Source organism: Zootoca vivipara, chromosome 8 (genome assembly GCF_963506605.1).
Source record: "Zootoca vivipara chromosome 8, rZooViv1.1, whole genome shotgun sequence".
NCBI classification, from domain to species: domain Eukaryota; kingdom Metazoa; phylum Chordata; class Lepidosauria; order Squamata; family Lacertidae; genus Zootoca; species Zootoca vivipara.
In genome coordinates, this window is record NC_083283.1 from 39,316,697 (window position 1) to 39,336,434 (window position 19,738).

The 19,738-nt window shown below is 45.6% G+C and overlaps 1 protein-coding gene across 1 annotated transcript in view; it reads right to left on the bottom strand.

The window, feature by feature from the left end:
* Positions 1–19,738, bottom strand: part of SNTG1 (syntrophin gamma 1) — a 252,930-nt gene that overhangs the window by 106,520 nt on the left and 126,672 nt on the right. The window contains exons 5-7 of the mRNA XM_060277843.1: positions 16,450–16,502; positions 7,056–7,190; positions 3,670–3,726 (exon numbers count right to left, since the gene is read on the bottom strand). Coding sequence (XP_060133826.1) covers positions 3,670–3,726; positions 7,056–7,190; positions 16,450–16,476 — 219 coding nt within the window. The 5' untranslated portion in view covers positions 16,477–16,502. The remainder of the gene's footprint in view (positions 1–3,669; positions 3,727–7,055; positions 7,191–16,449; positions 16,503–19,738) is intronic.

Below are 19,738 nucleotides of genomic sequence, written 5' to 3' on the forward strand. Positions count from 1 at the left end.
TGACAAGGAACAGATAAACAAAGCCATACAATAGAAAGCAAGAATATTGAACATTTGATTAAAATGAATGTGAAGGTTTTCTTTGCTGCTTTCCATTTTCTTTTTCTCATTGTAACATAGCACAAAAAGACAGTAGGAAAATGAATAAGAAATCTGGAAGAGATGAAAAGAAGAATTCTAAGAAAAGTAACAGGTTGTCCTTAAAAGCGGGGGAGGAATAGAAGTGGAAATCAAAATAAACTGCTCAATTTCTGTGCTGTGTTTTTTTATATAGAAAAATAAACAGAATAAAAAAAACACAAACTCTTCAACTAAATATGATTAAGCATAGTTTTAGTCCTTATGCTTTCTTCTTAGTAAGAGCTGTTCGGCAGTGGAATTTGCTACCAAGGAGTGTGGTGGAGTCTCCTTCTTTGGAGGCTTGACAGCCATATGTCAAGAATGCTTTGATGGTGTTTCCTGCTTGGCAGGGGGTTGGACTGGATGGCCCTTGTGGGCTCTTCCAACTCTATGATTCTATGATTCTATGATTTTATCCTAGAAGCAATTCTGAAACATCAGTGTTAATGTCAGATCTCATATTCTTCAAACAATGCCTTTATACTTTTAGCCTTGCCAGAAATGGCCACTTTGAAAGTATAAATTGGATTATTGCAGAAAGATTCAAATCTCTAGCCTTGTTCACCTTTTTCAAAGCAAGGTTGCACTGTTCAATTCACACAATGACTTCATCAAGCAACTCTTACGACCCCGAGTGTCATCAAGTGCAGCAAATGATAGTTGGTTCATATTGGCACACCCCTACACATTCCAATAGAGATGGTTCTTAGGGAAACACAGTATTAAAGAGATGGCAGAGTGAGGCATCATAAGAAAGAATGATCCATAAGGACAAATCTGTGTTGGCTTTGGGTGTTTTCAAGCAAACCTTCTTCTTCTTCTTAGTTTCAATATAAGCAGAACTACAACTATCTTGTCCAAAGGGGTCCAATGCATGATTGATTCTATTTGCAACATTCATAAGGCAACAGATACTGTTTTGGCAATAATATTTGGCTGCAGACTCTGTCGGACAGAAAGTTAACTACCGGTACCCCTGAACTAGTTTTCACCTGACTGGTAGAGCATCGTTAACTTTATGTTTGGGGTGAGGAGGGTGGGGTGCAGATATTCTCCCTTCACAGAGCAAAGGTTAGTGGTTGGGACTTCATGCACACAGAGAAATGAGAACACAGATTAGTGGGAAGCCCAAAGCAATGGCCAGTCAGCAACTTCGGGAGGAAAAATACAAGGAATGCTAGGAAATGACATAGTGGGAACTATTGTGGTGATTCTGAAGCTGGTCAGGAAATCAGAGTTAGTTGTTGGACACAGTGAGTATTTAAGCAGGGGCGAAACTGGGATTTATTTCATCCAGTCGAAGACCCGGTTTAGCACACACCCCAACAGTGACGTCTTAAGCATGTTGGGCACCCTGGCGCCGTGGTGCGGAGATCGCTCCGGCACCCCCGCCCCCTTTTCTTGACGCAGCTGGTGGGTGGGTGCAGCGTGCAGCACCCCCCTGGCAGCACGGTGCCCTGGCGCCCTGCGCCACCCAGCCTTCCCCTAGAGCCGGCCCTGCCCCCCAATGTGTATTTGCATATATACACACACAGGTGGGGAGCCTCAATGGATCCCCTCTGGAGGCTTCACCCGGGGCAAAAAACCTGGCAAGCCTCCTCCCCCCTTAGCTGCGGCTCTGATTTATGGAAAGGTTTGGAGTCCCATAAATGAGTTAGCCTGATCCAAGCCTACCCCTCTATCCCTTATGTTTGGGATGGGGACAGATGTTGCTGAACTACAACTCCCATAATCCTTGATCAGGTGGAAGGAAGTTCAACAGCATCTGGAGATGCAGATATTGAGAGGTTTGTGGGGATTTTCCTACAGCATGAGGTATGTAACTTGTAAATGCTTAGTTGATACGGGGAAATGAACAAGGAGAGAAAGAGAAATGCTAATGAAACAGATGGGAACCAGAAAAAAAACAAAAACCAGGACTCTCAGGACTCTTAGCTTCTATTTCCAATTTGACTAGCTACTAAGAACACAGGAAAGGGTCAAAAAGTAGGTGTCTGGAAACTAATAGTGTAGTAATGACAATCTCTGCCCCTCTTTTTAGGATATAGAGATATTTTTAGGCTTGCTGAATATAAGTATCAGGTTATGCATTTGTTTTTTTGTAAATACAGTCAACATCTTTTGAAGTGCATGAATGGACCAACATAGATTTTGAGAAAGTAGAAGTTGACCCTAAAATCCTACTGTCATTTCATGTGAATTCCTTCTGTTCTCCTATACCTGGTATTGTATGTCATTATGTCTGTTGTTAGCTCTGTTGTACAGCCAGGGATTCTGTTTCAGAACCCCAATTAAAAGCATGAACAGTAATTTGAGGCAATTAATATCATGATGGTAGACTGAGCAAGCTATCTGAAATTAACTGAATGTATGAAAGGTGAATACAATTTTTGGATATTGTCCAAAGTAATAATGTTCTTATGCTTATAAACCAGCGGAAATCTGTGTTGGGAAAAAAAAAGTTAATTGTATTCCAGTGCCTAGCATTCTGAACTTTCTTTAGCATCATCATAAATTATATAGTAGCTTTTAAAAAGAAAAGAAAAAGCTACCAGTGTTCCAATGTTTAAATTCTTAGTTCAGGCACGATTACACAACTTACTCTCTTTTCTGTTTCTAGACATGAAAAAAATAACAGCATGTAATGACTTTAAACAACAACAAAAAATCTTGTTCCCATTTTCATTCTTATGGGATTTTAGCCATAGTGCACTAATTAGCATTTGGTTTAATTAGGCAGTTCTGCTAAAATAAACACACCAGACTCATTTTAAGAACTGGAAAGTTTTGTTTTTTTTTCAAGTTCCTACTCAATGAGAATGCAAGAGAACTACCAGTACATTTTATGTTTTCCCCAAATCATATTTCTTAAGTTCATTTTTGGGAAACATACATTAATGTTGTTTTGCACTCATAGACAACAGCTAAGATTTCTGTACTAGATTTTTTTTTTAAAAAAAGTTCTGTTCCAAAGAGATTTGTTGCTTTATATGGTGTTTCAGAGCTATGATGTACCATTTAAAATTATCTCCCTTTTTATGTTTCCTAAGCTTTTCTAAGGTAGATATTGGGGGGGGGGAACCAATCCACATGTGGATTAATCATTCCATCTGTAATACAATGAATACAATGGAGAAATTGGGCTATTTTCAATCTTATTAGCAAGCAACTATGAAATTAATAAATAGTTTATTGGAACTCACTGGCTATTTAGTGAGCCTGCCATTGTGTTCATTAAGAAGTAATTAAAAAGGACAACTGAACAAAAGACAAGACTACACAGATGAAATATACTTTTAAAATATAGACCAAAATTTATAAGCACAAATACATCTTAATGGGATATTGCCCCTCTTGTTCTTCCATTAACTATGGGGAAAAATTTTTCAACTCTATTGTAAAGATATGCCAATGCAGACCTTTCAGGACTCATTGAAATTGCAGGTAATAATATAATCAAGCACCTTTTGATCTCATTAAATTCATTATTCACAAGACAAAGGGCATTTCTGATTGGCAATAGGAAACAGTTGGGAAAACGAAACCTACCTTTATACTTAATCCAAATCCTCCTACAGCTTGTCTTCTAATTGTTACAGTCCTTTCCTGAAAGAGTAAGCCAAGTTCAGTTCTATTCAAATTTAATATTTCTTATGAAAATAGGCTTGCACACTGTAGCTTCATTTTGGAGTTTTGAATTTCAACATTCAAAAAGAAGGAACTGCTCTTTCTGTTTTTTTTTTCTAATTGTAAAGTGAAAAAAATAGTTACAAAAAACAAATGTCAATGAGTTGCCACATGCAAACACTTAGTGCTATGCACTTTTTCTAAAATATGTGTCCACGTATCCAAAATAACACAGAGATTATTGTAGTCACTTTTCAATAGCATATAGGAGTATTTTCAGAAATGAGCCCCTCATATGTTCACATGAAGTGGGGTGAAAACCCATCCTTATTTATCTAGTCTTACCTGCTGTTATACACCTAAGGGGATCACAATAATAACCAGACCATTTGCATGCAGAAAAAAAATGCACATTCAATACTAATACCTCAGCTATATCATCGGAACACTAAAATAATCCTGACACATATACAGTGGGGACTGATCCACTGGGGCTACTGGATCACACCCCTCCCCTTGAAAATAGGAACAGATGTGTAGCTGAAAGCAATGCATGGATTTAAAAAAGTATAGTTAAATTTCTAAACTAGAAAATGATACTTTAGTCCTCTTACATGGAAGTTATTTCCCTGTTCACTGATGATTGATATCTTCTTCTCTTTTTTTAGAGAGAGAGAAGGTGATAATGGCACTTTGCACATGTGAAATGGCGCACTTTCCTAAATATGTGCTATGTAAGTCCTACCGTGATGAAAACAGCACTACCCACAATTACACCGAAAGTTTCCTAACCTAAAATGAATACAGTGGATACAGTGATAAATGGCAGTGGGTTAATTCCATCTCAAAAGTGTCTCTGAGTGGACCATTTTACTCTCTCCATATGTGTGGATGGTTGTCATTCATTCCCATGAAAGGAAAAGAAAATACTACATTTGGAGATGCTGTATGGTTAGGATAATTGTGCTAGATATAGTGTCAACGAAAAGCCTCTGATCAGACTCGTGTAGAAAGAAGCCCTCTTCACCACAAGAAATAAGTTTTAAAGCTTTCCTTGTGGTGAAGAGGGTTTCTTTCTACAGAAGTCTGATCAGATACTTTTCATTGACACTATATCTAACACTTGGTTTTTAAACATTTAGTTACAAAACAGTAACTCTTGCAGAACAACCAAATGCTACATTGTGTATTAGTAATGAGTTCCAATCTTTTAAAGTCCAGTAAGTTCCTTCCCCTGATCCCACAGTAAGTAAGTGCGGCTTAAAAGCAAAGGTTTTCTGTCCCTCTGCTGTAACACACACAGAGACACCACTCAAAAAAACAACAGGGCAGACTGTTTCCCTGCACGTAGCACAAAGCACAGAGAAGCTCAAGTTATGAGTTAGGAAAAATACGTCATCAGCCAGTCGCAAGACTCAGCCTGCCCCACCCTAGAGTGGAAAACCACCAGCCCTCTGCAACAGGCGGTCCAACATTTTCAAACACATATAACATTTTATCTCCATTAAACTCATAACTTCAACAAATTGCTCCCAGTACCATGTGGTCTGACCTTCAGTGAAATTGATCCTTCAAGAGCAAGGGCTCACAATACATGTCTGGGAGGCAGTTATCCAATAAATGTGGGAGAAGCAAAGTTCAGCTATAAGGGTATAAATGTGTAATGCTAGAACAATTGTTCCATCAGTGAGCATTTCTGCTCGCCAAATGGAACAACCTCCCCTCTTCTGCCACCATGGACTGTTCTGGGGGTTCTTGCAACCCAAGGTTAGATGTGGGAGAGGCACAGAAAGTGCAGAGGAGGAGGAGGAGGAGGAGGAGGAGGAGGAGGAGGAGGAGGAGGAGGAAAGCCCCATTGCACTAGCAGGAATCCTTGCACAGGCTTCTGCTAGCACACACCAGGTTGGTTGAATCAGACCCTCCATATATAATCACTAGATAATTATTTAAATAGCATACAGCAGAAATAGACAATATTTTGAACAAAGAGTCTTTTGGGATGAACCTAGTCATTTATAATCTCATCTCAGTTCCTCAGGAAATAAAGAAAAGGGCTCAAAAGTGTCAACTGTGACAATTGTTCTAGCAGAAAAAGTAAATCCCATGTTCACATTGATACATTATCTAATGGGTTGTGCATTTAATCTTCAGATAACATGCAGCCAGGCTAACCAAGCAGAGCACATCATTTGTTAACTTCTAAAACAATATTCTGGACATGTAGGCTGTAACACTGTACGGGAAATTAAAAATATCATGCATTTATGCCAAGGCATTATTTAAATATCATCTAGATATAAGTAATAGGTGTTCTGACATATTAAGAAAATGCAAATGGGAATGATAAATCCATTAGTTTTTTTAAAAAAAAAAACTGGATATGATCTGGTTTGGTTTGATGCTCTTAAGCAACTCTTAAATTCTCTTTTGGTAGAGTCAATGGGTAACTCAGCATCAACATAAAGTTAGATAATGGATCAGAAAGAACAGCCTCTGAATAGACAACAGTGGGAAAATGCTATTCTCTCATGTCTAGCTTGTGGACTTCCAAGGGGCATCTGGTTGGCCCCTATGGGAAACAAGGTGCTAGATTAGACAAGTCTTTGGTCAGATCCAGCAGATTATATATATATATATATATATATATATATATATATCCATAACACTCTGCTCTTGGCATTAGAGTTCTTAAGCAACCTTAATACTTAATTATTGCAATGCGCTCTACATAGGAATACCTTTGATTGATGTGGACAGAACTACTATCAGCACATAACCCCAGAGCTCAAAAGTTTGCACTGAGTGCCTGGACACTACCAGCCCAGGTTCAAGGTTGTATTAATTTACAAGGTCCCTAAGAACTTGGATCCTTTATCACTGCCCAATCATGGAGTCTTAAGGGGGGGACTCATGGCCACTGTGAGGGTTTTGTTTTTGTTTTGTCTCAGGAGTCCTGGGTTTAACCTGAGACCAACATAGCACCTAGTAGAGTTAAATCCCATTAAGTAAGCTATCTCATCCCACTTGAATCATGACTGTGAATTATATTAATTGAATGCTTCTTAGGACCATTCACTGCATTGATCTCCTGAAAGCTGCTCATATTATTTACACTGTACCAAAAAACACACCAGGAAGTACCATATCACTGCATTTCATGACTTCGATCTAGACTTGATTGTATCATTTCAAAAATTTGCAACTTTTCTTCATTTCAACACCCTCCAATGGAAGGCAAAAGTGAGTAGGGAAAGCTCAACGTACACAATGATTTTATTTTGAAAACTACTGAAGAAAATGATACTTACACCAGAATAGAAAGGTTCACCAGAGACACAGATCACGTCTTGCTCTTGAATCGTCAAAATATCTTTGGCTAAGTGCAGCCGCACTTTGAAAGGCTCCTGGTTACCATCCTGCAGCAAACAAATCCCTGTCTTTGTCTTCAAAGGATGAACAGAGAAAAAGGTTTCCTTAGTTTTCAAGCTGCACGCTGATTGTTCATGTTAGAGGATCGAAAGGATACTTTTTCTCTGATTGTTTTTTTGGAAAAGCTTTAACAGAGGCCAGCATATTCCCAAATATCTCTGGGTTATCAGTTGAAATGTCTATGGTTGTTAGTTGCTGTCACAGTGGCCGGAGTGGACTACTTCAGAGTAACGACGCTACGCAGCTCTGCATTTTATTCTTTTATTGGTGCTGCGTATTTACAGTGCTCAAGTCATTGCTATTTACACGGAGCGATGTTGTCAGTCGGTTTCAGAACCTCCTAATGGCTTTTGGCGCGTCTTTCTCCAACACAAAAGCTTTGGCAGACCCATCCTCTTGCCCCTCCTCTTCCTGCGTAATTCTGGAGTTGGAGGGATGGGTCTTCCCCCCTTGCTTGCCCCTTCCTGTCCCACCTGGGACCCTGGCTCCTCTACCTTGCCTGAGCCTCGGACACGACTTCCTGCTTCCCCACTGGAATCGGAACTCTCCCTGCTTTCCCCTTTGCTCGGGGACGGGCTTGAACTCAGGAGGGGAGGGACTTCGCGATATCCCCTGTCCCTCACATCCACCCCCCTCCCAAGCTCTCCTTCACCCCTCCCCAGGCCCCCCCCATGTGTCGGTGACGACTGGAAGCCTAAGAACTCAGTGCTCTCCGAGCCCGTTGGTGTGAATACCTCCCCCCAGTCCTGCGAGCCCCCCCCTTCCGCCTGGGCGGACGGGAATCCCAAAAAGTCCGTGGCGTCAGAGCTGGTGGGGGTAAAAACGTTCTGCCAATCTGCTCCTTCCTCTGACTGGGTGGATCTCGGTGACACCCATACCTCATCCTCTGGTTCCTCAAACTCCGCTTCCCAGCGCCATGGTGAGCTGCTCTCCCGTGCCTCCTCCTCCTCCCCCTCCCTTTCCATGTGCCAGGGCTTGGGTCTGTGGGGAAAGAGGGCGTGAAATTCTTCCACCAAGAATTCCTCCTGTATCTGAGTGGCTGGGACCCATTCATTCTGGGACGGTGGAGCATCCTCCCATGCCATGAGGTACTCCAGTCCCCCCACCCCCCACCTTGAATCCAGGATGGCCGTGGCCTCATTGAGTTGCTCCCTGCCTTCCCTCTCCCCCCCTCCCTCGGGGGTTTGTTCGCTGTCTCGGAGCCTGCTGCTTTCCCTGTACGGCGACAGCAGCGATCTATGAAACACTGGATGCACCCTCATGTCCTCTGGCAGTGCCAGCCTGTATGCCACCGGGTTTACCTGTTGCGTGACCGTGAAGGGGCCCAGCCTTTTGGGTGCCAGCTTTTTGCACCTCCCTCTGGTGGGAAGGCCCTCCGAGGACAACCACACCTTGTCCCCCACCCTGATGACCTCCCCTTGTCGCCTGTGGCGATCTGCCCCCTTTTTGTACGCTTCCTTGGCCCTCTCCAAGTGTTCTCTGAGCTGCTGGTGCACCGTCTCCAGTTCCTCTGCCCAATCCTCAGCCTGTGGGCCCTCCTCCTCCTCCTCCTCCCTCTCCCTCTCTGGGAAAGATCTGAGGTCGCGCCCGTAATTGGCCTTAAAGGGCGACACCCCTGTGGAGACGTGCACTGCATTGTTGTAGGCAAATTCTGCTAGTGGCAAGCGATCCACCCAGTCCGTTTGCCGCTGGCTGACGTAGCATCTCAGGTACTGCTGCAGAATGGCGTTGACCCTCTCCGCTTGTCCGTTGGTCTGCGGGTGTCTAGCCGTCGACAAGCTGACCTCCACCTGCAGGAGGTTCATGAGCCGCCGCCAGAACCTGGAAACAAATTGGCGGCCACGATCCGAAATAACCCTTAAAGGTAATCCATGCAGTCTGAAAATGTGATCAACAAACAGTTTGGCTGTCTCTTCTGCCGAGACTGCCCTGGCACACGGTATAAAGTGACACATTTTGGACATAAGGTCCACCACCACCAACACTGCAGTCTTACCCCTGGACGAAGGCAGATCTGTGATGAAGTCCATGGACACCACTTCCCACGGCCTGTGTGGTGTGGCTAAGGGCTCCAGCAACCCTGGTGGCGCTGCTCTGACCACCTTCGCCCGCTGGCAGGTGGTACAGCCCCTTACATAGTCTCGAACATCTTCCCGCACCCCTGGCCACCAGAAGTGTCTCATGACTAGGTGAGCGGTTTTGTCCCTTCCAAAATGCCCCGCTGTAGGGTTGTCGTGCATCTGCTTGAGGACCGTACGTCGAAGCTGGGTGGTGGGTAGGTACAGCGCACCCTTGTAGAAAAGCAGCCCTCTGCGTTCTGCAAAGTCTTTTGCCTGCTCCCTCCCCCCTCTCAGTTCTCTGAAGATGCGGTTGGCAAATTCATCCGCTGCCGTCAGTGCTGTGAGTTCTGCCTCGCTCACCACAGCTGCTCCGCAGGACCATGCCGACGGGGGGAAAATGTGCCTTGGGGCTGGTGGCGCCTCCTCCTCCATGTACTCTGGCTTGCGGGAGAGGGCATCCGCCCTGACATTCTGCTCCCCCGGGATGTAGTGGATGGAGAAGTTGAAGTTCGAGAAGAACTCTGCCCACCGTATCTGCCGCTGGTTGAGCACCCTGGCAGTTCTCCAGAACTCCAGGTTCTTGTGGTCTGTGCACACCTGGATGGGGTGCTTCGCGCCCACCAGGAAGTGTCGCCAGTGCTGGAACGCAGCGTAGATCGCAAGAAGTTCCCTATCAAACACTGTGTAGTTGCGTTCAGGCTGTGTCAGCTTCCTGGAGAAGAAGGCACAGGGTCTCCACTCCCTGTTGGCGTCCAGTTGCAACAAAATTGCGCCCACAGCTTTTTCAGAAGCATCTGTCTCAATGCGTAGGGGCGCGTCCTGCACCACATGGAACAGGTTTTGGTCTGAGGCGAACACTCTCTTGAGGCTTTCGAACGCTGCTTGCGCCTCTGGTGTCCACTTGAACTTCTGCTTGCCTCTCAGGCAGTCCGTGATGGGAGCCGTAACGCGAGAGAAGTTCTTGATGAACTTCCTGTAGAAGTTAGCGAAGCCTAGTAGGCGTTGGGCATCTTTGCGCGTCCTGGGGCTGTGCCAGTCCAGGATGGCCTGCACCTTGTCCTTGTCCATCGCCAGCCCCTTGTCTGACAGCTTGTAGCCCAGGAAGTCCACCTCTTTGGTGTGAAACTTGCACTTCTCCAGCTTCACATACAGGTGGTTCTCCTTCAGGCGTTGCAACACCTCTCTGACATCTTTCACATGCTGCACTGGGTCATTCGAGTAGATAAGGATGTCATCTAGGAAGACCAAGCATTTCCTGAAGAGGAGGGACCCCAGGACGTGGTGCATGAAGGCCTGGAAGCATGCTGAGCCCCCTTGCAAACCGAAGGGCATCACCAGATATTCAAAAGAGCCCAGAGGCGTGAACATCGTGGTTTTCCATTCATCTCCTTCCCGGATCCTGATCAAGTTGTACGCCCCCCTTAGGTCCAGCTTGGTGAAAATCTTGCCCCTGCGTGCCGCTGTCAGGAGATCATCCACTCTGGGCATGGGGAAAGCCACGGGCTCTGTCACCGAATTCAGCCGTCTAAAGTCCACCACAAGACGGCGCTGTTGCGTGTCTTTCTTGTCCACCCAGAAGACCGGGCTGCCCCCTGCTGCCTTGCTTTCCCTTATGAACCCCCGCTTGAGGTTCTTGTCGATGAAAGCGCGCAAATCCTCCAGCTCCTGGTCTGACATGGCGTACAGCTTGGCTGGGGGTATCGTCGCCCCTGGCACCAGGTTGATCTGGCAGTCAAAAGGCCTGTGCGGGGGTAGGTGGTCGGACTCCGCTTCGCTGAAGACCTCCTGCAGGTCCCAGTACTGCTTGGGTATTGCCTCACCCCCTTTGATATGCATGGTGGCCACCGTGGCTATCGGAGGCCCCTCCCCTGGTTGGTGCTGCATGCAATGTTCCAGACAAAAGTCTGACCCAAACGTGATGCACCTCTGGTGCCAACTGATGGAGGGGTCGTGGCGCGCCAGCCAGCTCATGCCCAAGACGATGGGGGGGTCTGAGATGGTGGTGACGTTGAACGCCAGTGTCTCTGAGTGCCTTCCCACCGTCATTCTCATGGGGGGGGTTTGATGTGTGATGGCCCCTCCCAGCAGCTCCCTGCCGTCAATGGTTGCTACGTGCAGAGGAAAATCCAACTGCAAAAGCTGGATTTGGTGCTCTTCTGCAAAGCTTCTCGAGAAGAAGTTGGCGGACGCCCCACTGTCAATTAAGGCGAGGACCGTCAGGGGATAGCCATTTGGGAGCGTTAGCGTCACTTCTAGAACCACTCCTGCTCTGGGAGGGGTGGGCTGGCTCTGCACCTCTCTGTGCGGGTGGGCGGGCTGGGGCTGTTGTCTGCTGACTGTGCCTGGCTGCTGCCCCTTGTCTCCTGCAGCCAGGCTTTCCCGTTTCCCTGCTGTGGTGCTGCGTCAGTGGGGGAGGGCACCACCGTTCCCGCCTTTCCTTGCCACTCCCTGCGATGTGGGCAGTCTCTGACGAGATGCTGGGGTGAGTTGCAGAGAAAGCAATTCCCGCCCCTTCCCTCCTTGCGTCTTGGCGCCGCTGGGGTTTGAAAAGCCCGCGCGCGCGCGCTATCAATCTGCATGGGCTCCTGGTCCTGGCTGGCTCCAGGCGTGGCCTGAAAGGGTTGTTGAGGGAGTGGCTTCTCCTGCGACCGTGGGAACCAAGCCCGCTTTGCGCGCGTCGCTTGCTTGTCGTTCCACCGGGATTCCTGCCTCACCCCCACCGCCAGAGCTGCTTTGCTCAGCTGATCCATAGTACTGGGCTTTGGACCTCTCGAGAGTTCATCCTTCACCTCCTCGCTCAAACCCAAGTAAAACGCAGCTTGCATGGGAGGCGAATCCAAAACCCACCCCAGTCTGTGCACCAGCATGGTGAATTTCGCCCAATATGCGCGAACTGTCATATTTCCTTGGCGTAAATTATGCAGTTCCTCCTTAGTCTGGTCCAAATGACTATCGGACGAATACATCGTCCTCAAACCTTCTAGAAATTGTTGGACATTTTTCATGCAAGGATTCTTGGTTGCGATTAATGGTCTTAGCCACTCCCTGGCTGCTCCGGTGAGATGTTCCACAATAAACGCTACTCTGTGCTCATCATCGGGGAACTCATTCCGGTGCAGCTCAAGAGCATACACGATCTCAGTCTCAAAGCCCTGAAACTCCTTCGGGTCTCCATTGAACTTGCTTACAAGGGTCCCTGCTCTCCTTCCTGGCAGCACTTGGACTTGGGGAGCCCCTCCCGCCTTGTTTTTCTCTGCATCCAGCTTGTTTTGGAGGTCTACCGCCACCGCCCTTAAATGCTGCTCTTTTTCCTGGAGCTCTCTCACCTGTTCCGCAAGTTGTAGCCGGTCGTCCTGGACCTTCTTAGTCTCCTCTTTAGCTGCCTTCAATTCTCCCTGCGCCTGCAGCGACAGCTGTTGCAGTTCTAGCTGGGCTTGCTCAGCGATCTGCCGCCACTTCTCCGCCTCGGACACGCTCATCCCGGCAACTCCGAAGTAGCCCAAAAATGATTAGGAGGTTGCTGTCACAGTGGCCGGAGTGGACTACTTCAGAGTAACGACGCTACGCAGCTCTGCATTTTATTCTTTTATTGGTGCTGCGTATTTACAGTGCTCAAGTCATTGCTATTTACACGGAGCGATGTTGTCAGTCGGTTTCAGAACCTCCTAATGGCTTTTGGCGCGTCTTTCTCCAACACAAAAGCTTTGGCAGACCCATCCTCTTGCCCCTCCTCTTCCTGCGTAATTCTGGAGTTGGAGGGATGGGTCTTCCCCCCTTGCTTGCCCCTTCCTGTCCCACCTGGGACCCTGGCTCCTCTACCTTGCCTGAGCCTCGGACACGACTTCCTGCTTCCCCACTGGAATCGGAACTCTCCCTGCTTTCCCCTTTGCTCGGGGACGGGCTTGAACTCAGGAGGGGAGGGACTTCGCGATATCCCCTGTCCCTCACAGTTGCAAATAGATATATTGAGACAATGACATTACAAAACTGATTACTAGCAACATGTATGGATTCTGGAGATTGATCCACTTAATAACACATATGGATGCTCAGTATGGATATGTCAACAAATGCTGCAAGCAAAAATCCCCCTTCACAATATCAATACACTTGTTTCAGTATCCAGTGTCAGAATGCATATGGGACTGAACCTTACACATTGCTTAATGGAAGGTGTCACCCAGGCAAACCTATGTGAATCTTACAGTCTCTGATTAATCCTAATTAGCTTAACTAGGATCACAGTAGAGCACTGAAACTGAAACACCATGAAGGATTCCGATCATACTGCTTTATGGTTATAATCCAAAAGCTCCTCTATGCACAAAAGCAAATCCATTCCAAGTGCTTGTGAGTCGTGGCTTGTATCTGCAGATTGGTTAACTAAAAGGATGTCTAAATCCAGCTGGTCAGCTTGGACTAAAACAATGGCAAGAGGTGTACTGGGACAATCTGAAATGGATGATGCAGGTGATAGCCTAATGCCCCTAAAGGCTACCTTTTAATGTCCAGACATTATGTCCCTTCTGTTCCTATCTTTTTTTCTTATTTGAGAAGGGTAATGGGTAATTATTACATAGGCACATTTCTTCCTTGTGTGGCAGTTCATATGCAGTTCAGACAGTGGTAGTGTATCCATTTGATACCCTGCAAAAATCTCTGGTTTCAGTTATTTTCCTTCTCAGTATATCTTCGCCCCTAATATCCATTCATACTTTCCAAACCCAGGGTCGTAGATAGGGTTGGCCAGGTTGGCCCCCGCCAAGGATGCAAGCTGAGGGGGAGGCACAAACATTGCATCGCTCTTGACACTGCTCCCCCTGCTTGCCCTGAAAGCAGCCTTTCAGCTGATGTGGTGACTGAGAAATGTCAGGTGAGACTCTTAATTTACCACAACCAAGTTGCTTTTCCCTGGTTCCTTGACCAATTTCCACCTGAACTGAACCACAAAATGGTGCCCCCTCCCCAGGGTGAGTGAAGATATACACCAGAAACAAGGGGGAAATAAAAAAAAATTAAATTTGAATGTGCTGCTTCTCTGAATCCTGTCACCTGAGGCAGTCACCTCATTGTGCCTCATGGGTGGACCAGCCCTGCTAATAATAATAATAATAATAATAATAATAATATTTCTAAACCCCCCCAATCCGGCTGGGTCTCCCCAGTCACTCTGGGCGGCTAGGTGAATTTCCATTGTTCAAACTTTATGGCTGACTCCAGACCCTTTGCTCTGTTAATGGAGCTCAAGCAGAAGAACTGGGCAGCAGACAAAATCCTAATGAGTTATCCTAAAAAAGTTGTTTCTTTGCATTTTGGCTTCCTGACTTGTGGAATAAGAAAATCTTCAGTGCTTAAAATCACAGGTGTGGAGAAGTAATGAATAAAGGGAAAGGTGGGAGAACCATGCTTAATAACCACATTTTAATTCTATTATTGTAACTTCTTTCAGCCAAGCAAGGTTGGAGAGTGAGCAACAACACACCTATTGATTCATACCTAGGAGCATCCCAATAGCTCCCAATTAATTTGAGGGCTGCCTGAGATATTTATTTATATATTTATTTTTAAAGAAATGCTGAATCGTTTATACAGTCGTTTTGCTTTACTTGACTGCACACTTCTGACTTGGCTGATTATAAAATCTCTCGAGAAATTTTATAAAGAGAGCTTAGGGCAAGAATTAAGCAGCATGTAACTATACAGTAGACATAATTAAACATCACAACAAAATTAAAATAGAAGCCGGCATTGTAATGCACAAGGGCAGAGTTTATTCACAGTTTGAACAAAGAAGTCAAGCATGAAAAAAGCAAACCATTTACGGCAATGGACTGACTGATAGCACATGAGCAGAATAACCTAATTTACATGGAAAACTTTTAAAATGTAATAAGGCCCTAGTCGTCTTTGCCTTTTAGAAGCTACAGTTGTACAATACATCTTTAGATGATATCTTCATTTAAATACCATCCTTTCCTATCCCAATGCAGCATTGAAACACAAAAATAGGGCATTCTTTAGCACCAGAAGGTTAAATTATTTCAGATTTCATAAAGCCAAGCAAATATATGCTGGCCTGAAATACACTCTGCATAATGTTTTGATGTATTTTATTTTCACAAATCAAGATTTACTTCTCCTTCCATCATCTGCAGTTGCAGGCTAATTCAAATCAATTTGAAACCTCTGTTTTCACACAAACCTCCCTACCTCCCACTTGGGCTTATTGCCCCTCTAAGAACTGCATGGAAGGGAGAACTTAAAACAACCACACATTATTCTCCTCATAGTACTGCAATGATGGAAAAAGCTGCATTTCCCTTGCCCAGTACTTTTCTGCCAAAAGAGGAAAACAACTTATTCTGCTCCTGCGCTATGTATCCCCAGTTTTATACACTCAAGAATTGTGCTCCATTTTCTTCTGTTCCCTGAGCAGCATTATCATAGAATTGTAGGGATGGAAGGGACCCCAAGGGTCAACTAATCTAATTCCCTTCAATGCAAGAATAATTGTATTTATTGTATTATTGTGTAATTTCCTTTGAGATAAGTCCACTCAAATTGCAGTGGGTTAGTTATAACTATTTCATTGTTTATGTGGGGTGTTGGGGGTGTTAGGGGAGGGTAGTACCTCTGGTGCGGGACACATCGAGGTCATTCTGGAGTGCTTTGTGCACCTTTGGTCCCCGTCCCCCCGCACAGCACTCAGCTCTCGCCTGTGGCTCTTAGAAGCTATCAGCAGCCACACCTCAGGAACGGCTTCCACTGGCCAGCTAAACCAGGTGAGTGTAGCCGATGGGTCTCAAACCCTTGGTGAGTTAGGGTCTTCTACTGGATGTGAAGACAGGCTCTGGCAGATTGAGTGGATGAAACCAATAGTAGGTCCAATAGCCAAAAAGATGGTTTCTGCACAGGATGTAGAGGTAAGGAAGGGACAGATGGAGCTTGTCAACCTGGGAAGGTAGTGCATCTAGGAGAAGGAAAACTCTTATCCTAAATCTCTGCTGCCTTTTCTTTGGGAGAAGAAAAGGATAGGGAGTAAACTCTACACAAATCCGGAGTGGAGTCCCTAAAACAGTTGGAATAACTCCCTCTGCCCTGTGAGACTTACTGGAAAATACAGTTTAATCTTCCTTGTAACAGCTCAGTTAATCCATATCACATTTATCATCAAAATAAAACACAATGATTGTGTGCACGCATTTGGTATTACCTCTTCACATGTAGTCCTGAAATCCATGTGCTATGGCACCAAGAGATATTTGTCTAAAAATAGGGGGGAAAGATTTTATTAAAACTAAGACTTATTGCCCAATAAACACTATAACAAATTGTATATATTAAGCAGACACATTGGATTACAAAGATGCTGTCAAGAGCAGGAATTATAAATTCTTAGAAGAGTATCAATTAGTTGAGGCAGGAATGGAGAATCCATGGCCCTCTGGATATTTCTGCACATCAACTTTCATCACCCACCCACTCTGCCAGCTTTGCCAAAAGTCAGAAGGGGTTGCAAAGCTTTGAAGAAATAAGCAAGACAGTTTCATTATATATGATTGAAGGTAAATTTGTTTCCATGTATCTCTCAACACACCAGTCATTTAAAATTACTTTTCACTAGCAGCGACATCGCAGTTCATAATTCCTTGGTTCTGAATATGATCCTCACCGACTCATACTGCTTGCCTTCAAAAACCTGAGTGTTTGCATATGTGAATGAAAGGGAGAGGGATTTTTTTCCCTTAGAGATTTTTTTTTGTGTGTGAGGGGTGGTGAGGGTAGGTTCTTAATTTTTTTCCAGTGGAAAAATTGGAAATTGGGGAGAAATTCTGGGAGTTGTGAAATATTACCCACTGTTTTATATTTTAGAAAAGTAAGAAAAAGCATAATTTTAAAATATTTGCATTAGCTGCACTTTACTCCTTCAAAGGAGTTTATAATAACTAATAGTATGTAAAAAATTCAGGAAGAGGTAGGCTCCACTGTGGGAGCAGGGCCAGGGCGGTGGAGTGCTAGAGATCTGTCTAGTCAAGTTGCATGGGATCAATTCCAATCTGTTACCTCCGAGGATGTGGACAGGCTGCTTGGATGAGTGAAACCAACCACCTGTCTCCTTGATCCTTGCCCATCCTGGCTTATAAAAGCTAGCTGAGAAGGGCTTGGTGATGGGCTTCGCCGGTTGGTGAATGCTTCTCTCTGTGAGGGAGCCTTCCCAGACCCGCTGAAAGAGGAAGTTATTAAACCGCTTCTTAAAAAAAAAACTTTATATGCGGCCAATATGGCCAACTATTGCCCAGTCTCAATTCTTCCACTCTTGGGCAAGGTGATTGAGCGAGTGGTTGCTGAACAACTCCAGGCACGCCTGGAAGAAGCGGACCATTTGGATCCCTTCCAGCCGGGATTCAGGCCTCATCATGGGACTGAAACTGCCTTGGTCACACTGGTTGATGATCTCTGGAGGGCTAGGGACAAAGGTGAGAGCTGTTTCCTAGTTCTGTTGGATGTCTCAGCAGCTTTTGACACCATCGACCATAAAATCCATCTAGAGGGGTTGGGAGCTGGGGGCACGTTATACAGTGGTTCCGCTCCTTCCTCCTGGGCCATGTTCAGAAAGTGGTGGTGGGGGATGAGTGTTCAGACCCCTGGGCTCTCACTTGTGGGGTGCCTCAGGGTTCTGTCCTCTCCCCCATGCTTTTTAACATCTACATGCAGCCGCTGGGAGAGATCATCAGGGGGTTTGAGCTGGGTGTTCATCAGTATGCGAATGATACCCAGCTCTACATCTCTTTCAAATCAGAACCAGTGAAGGCGGTGAAGGTCCTGTGTGAGTGCCTGGAGGTGGTTGGAGTATGGATGGCGGCTAACAGATTGAGGCTGAATCCTGACAAGACAGAAGTACTGTTTGTGGGGGACAGGAGGCGGGCAGGTGTGGAGGACTCCCTGGTCCTGAAAGGGGTAACTTGCCCCTGAAGGACTAGGTGCGCAGCCTGGGAGTAGTTTTGGACTCACAGCTGTCCATGGAGGCGCAGGTCAATTCTGTGTCCAGGGCAGCTCCATCTGGGATGCAGGCTGAGACCCTACCTACCTGCAGACTGTCTCGCCAGAGTGGTGCATGCTCTAGTTATCACCCGCTTGGACTACTGCAATGCGCTCTATGTGGGGCTGCCTTTGAAGGTGACCTGGAAACTACAACTAAACCAGAATGCGGCAGCTGGACTGGTGACTGGGAGCAGCCACCAAGACCACATAACACTGGTCTTGAAACATCTACACTGGCTCACAATACATTTCCGAGCACAATTCAAAGTGTTGGTGCTGACCTTTAAAGCCCTAAATGGCCTCGGTCCAGTATACCTGAAGGAGCGTCTCCACCCCCATCGTTCTGCCTGGACACTGAGGTCCAGCTCCGAGGGCCTTCTGGCGGTTCCCTCGTTGCGAGAAGCCAAGTTTCAGGGAACCAGGCAGAGGGCCTTCTCAGTGGTGGCGCCTGCCCTGTGGAACGCCCTCCCATCAGATGTCAAAAAGGAAAACAGCTACCAGATTTTTAGAAGACACCTGAAGGCAGCCCTGTTTAGGGAGGCTTTTAATGTTTAATCGATTATTTTATTTTTCTGTTGGAAGCCACCCAGAGTGGCTGGGGAAACCCAGCCAGATGAGTGGGGTATAAATAATAAATTATTATTATTATTATTATTATTATTATTATTATTATTATTATTATAATAATAAAATAATCTACAGGTTGTAAAAATCACTCTGTACCTTAGACTAGTAGTACTCAAATCCTATTTTGTAAGATTAAAGGTGGGCATTTTGTGCTTTTTTTAAGATTTGAAACAATTTGATGTGTCTCTGGGACCCTCCAGGTGCCCTTTTTATTTCACATTCATGATAAACTGTGCTCATGTTACTGGTGCGCAGTCACATGTGACCCTACTTTCATTACTTTTTGCACCTGCCAAAGTTGTGGGGAGGTCACACAGCTTCACATAAGCACCAGGTTCCACCCAACTTGTGGGGAGCAACATTTGTGTGCGATGTCATGTGGTGGAAGCAGGCCACAGAGAGGTCCAGTGTGCTTTCCATATAGTGAAACCATCTTAAAAAGTTACTTTTAGATTTGAGATAAAGGGTTCTATGAATATAGCTTGATTCCAACCTGATTTCAGTTTTAGGTACAGTGGTACCTTGGCACTGGAAAGGCTTGGCTCCCGAACAAATCGGCTCCTGAACACCGCAAACCCGGAAGTAAGTGTTCCGGTTTGTGCATGTTTTGTGGAAGCCGAACATCTGACGCAGCTTCCAATCGAGTGCAGGAAGCTCCTGCAGCCAATTGGAAGCCACGCCTTGGTTTTCAAATGGTTTCGGAAGTCGAACGGACTCCCGGAACAGATTAAGTTAGAGAACCAAGGTACCACTGTAGTTTAGGACGATGTTCACAGCAGAGAGTGGAGCAAGAAAGTATAATTTGTTTTGGAAAGGGGTTAGCAGTTCCAAAC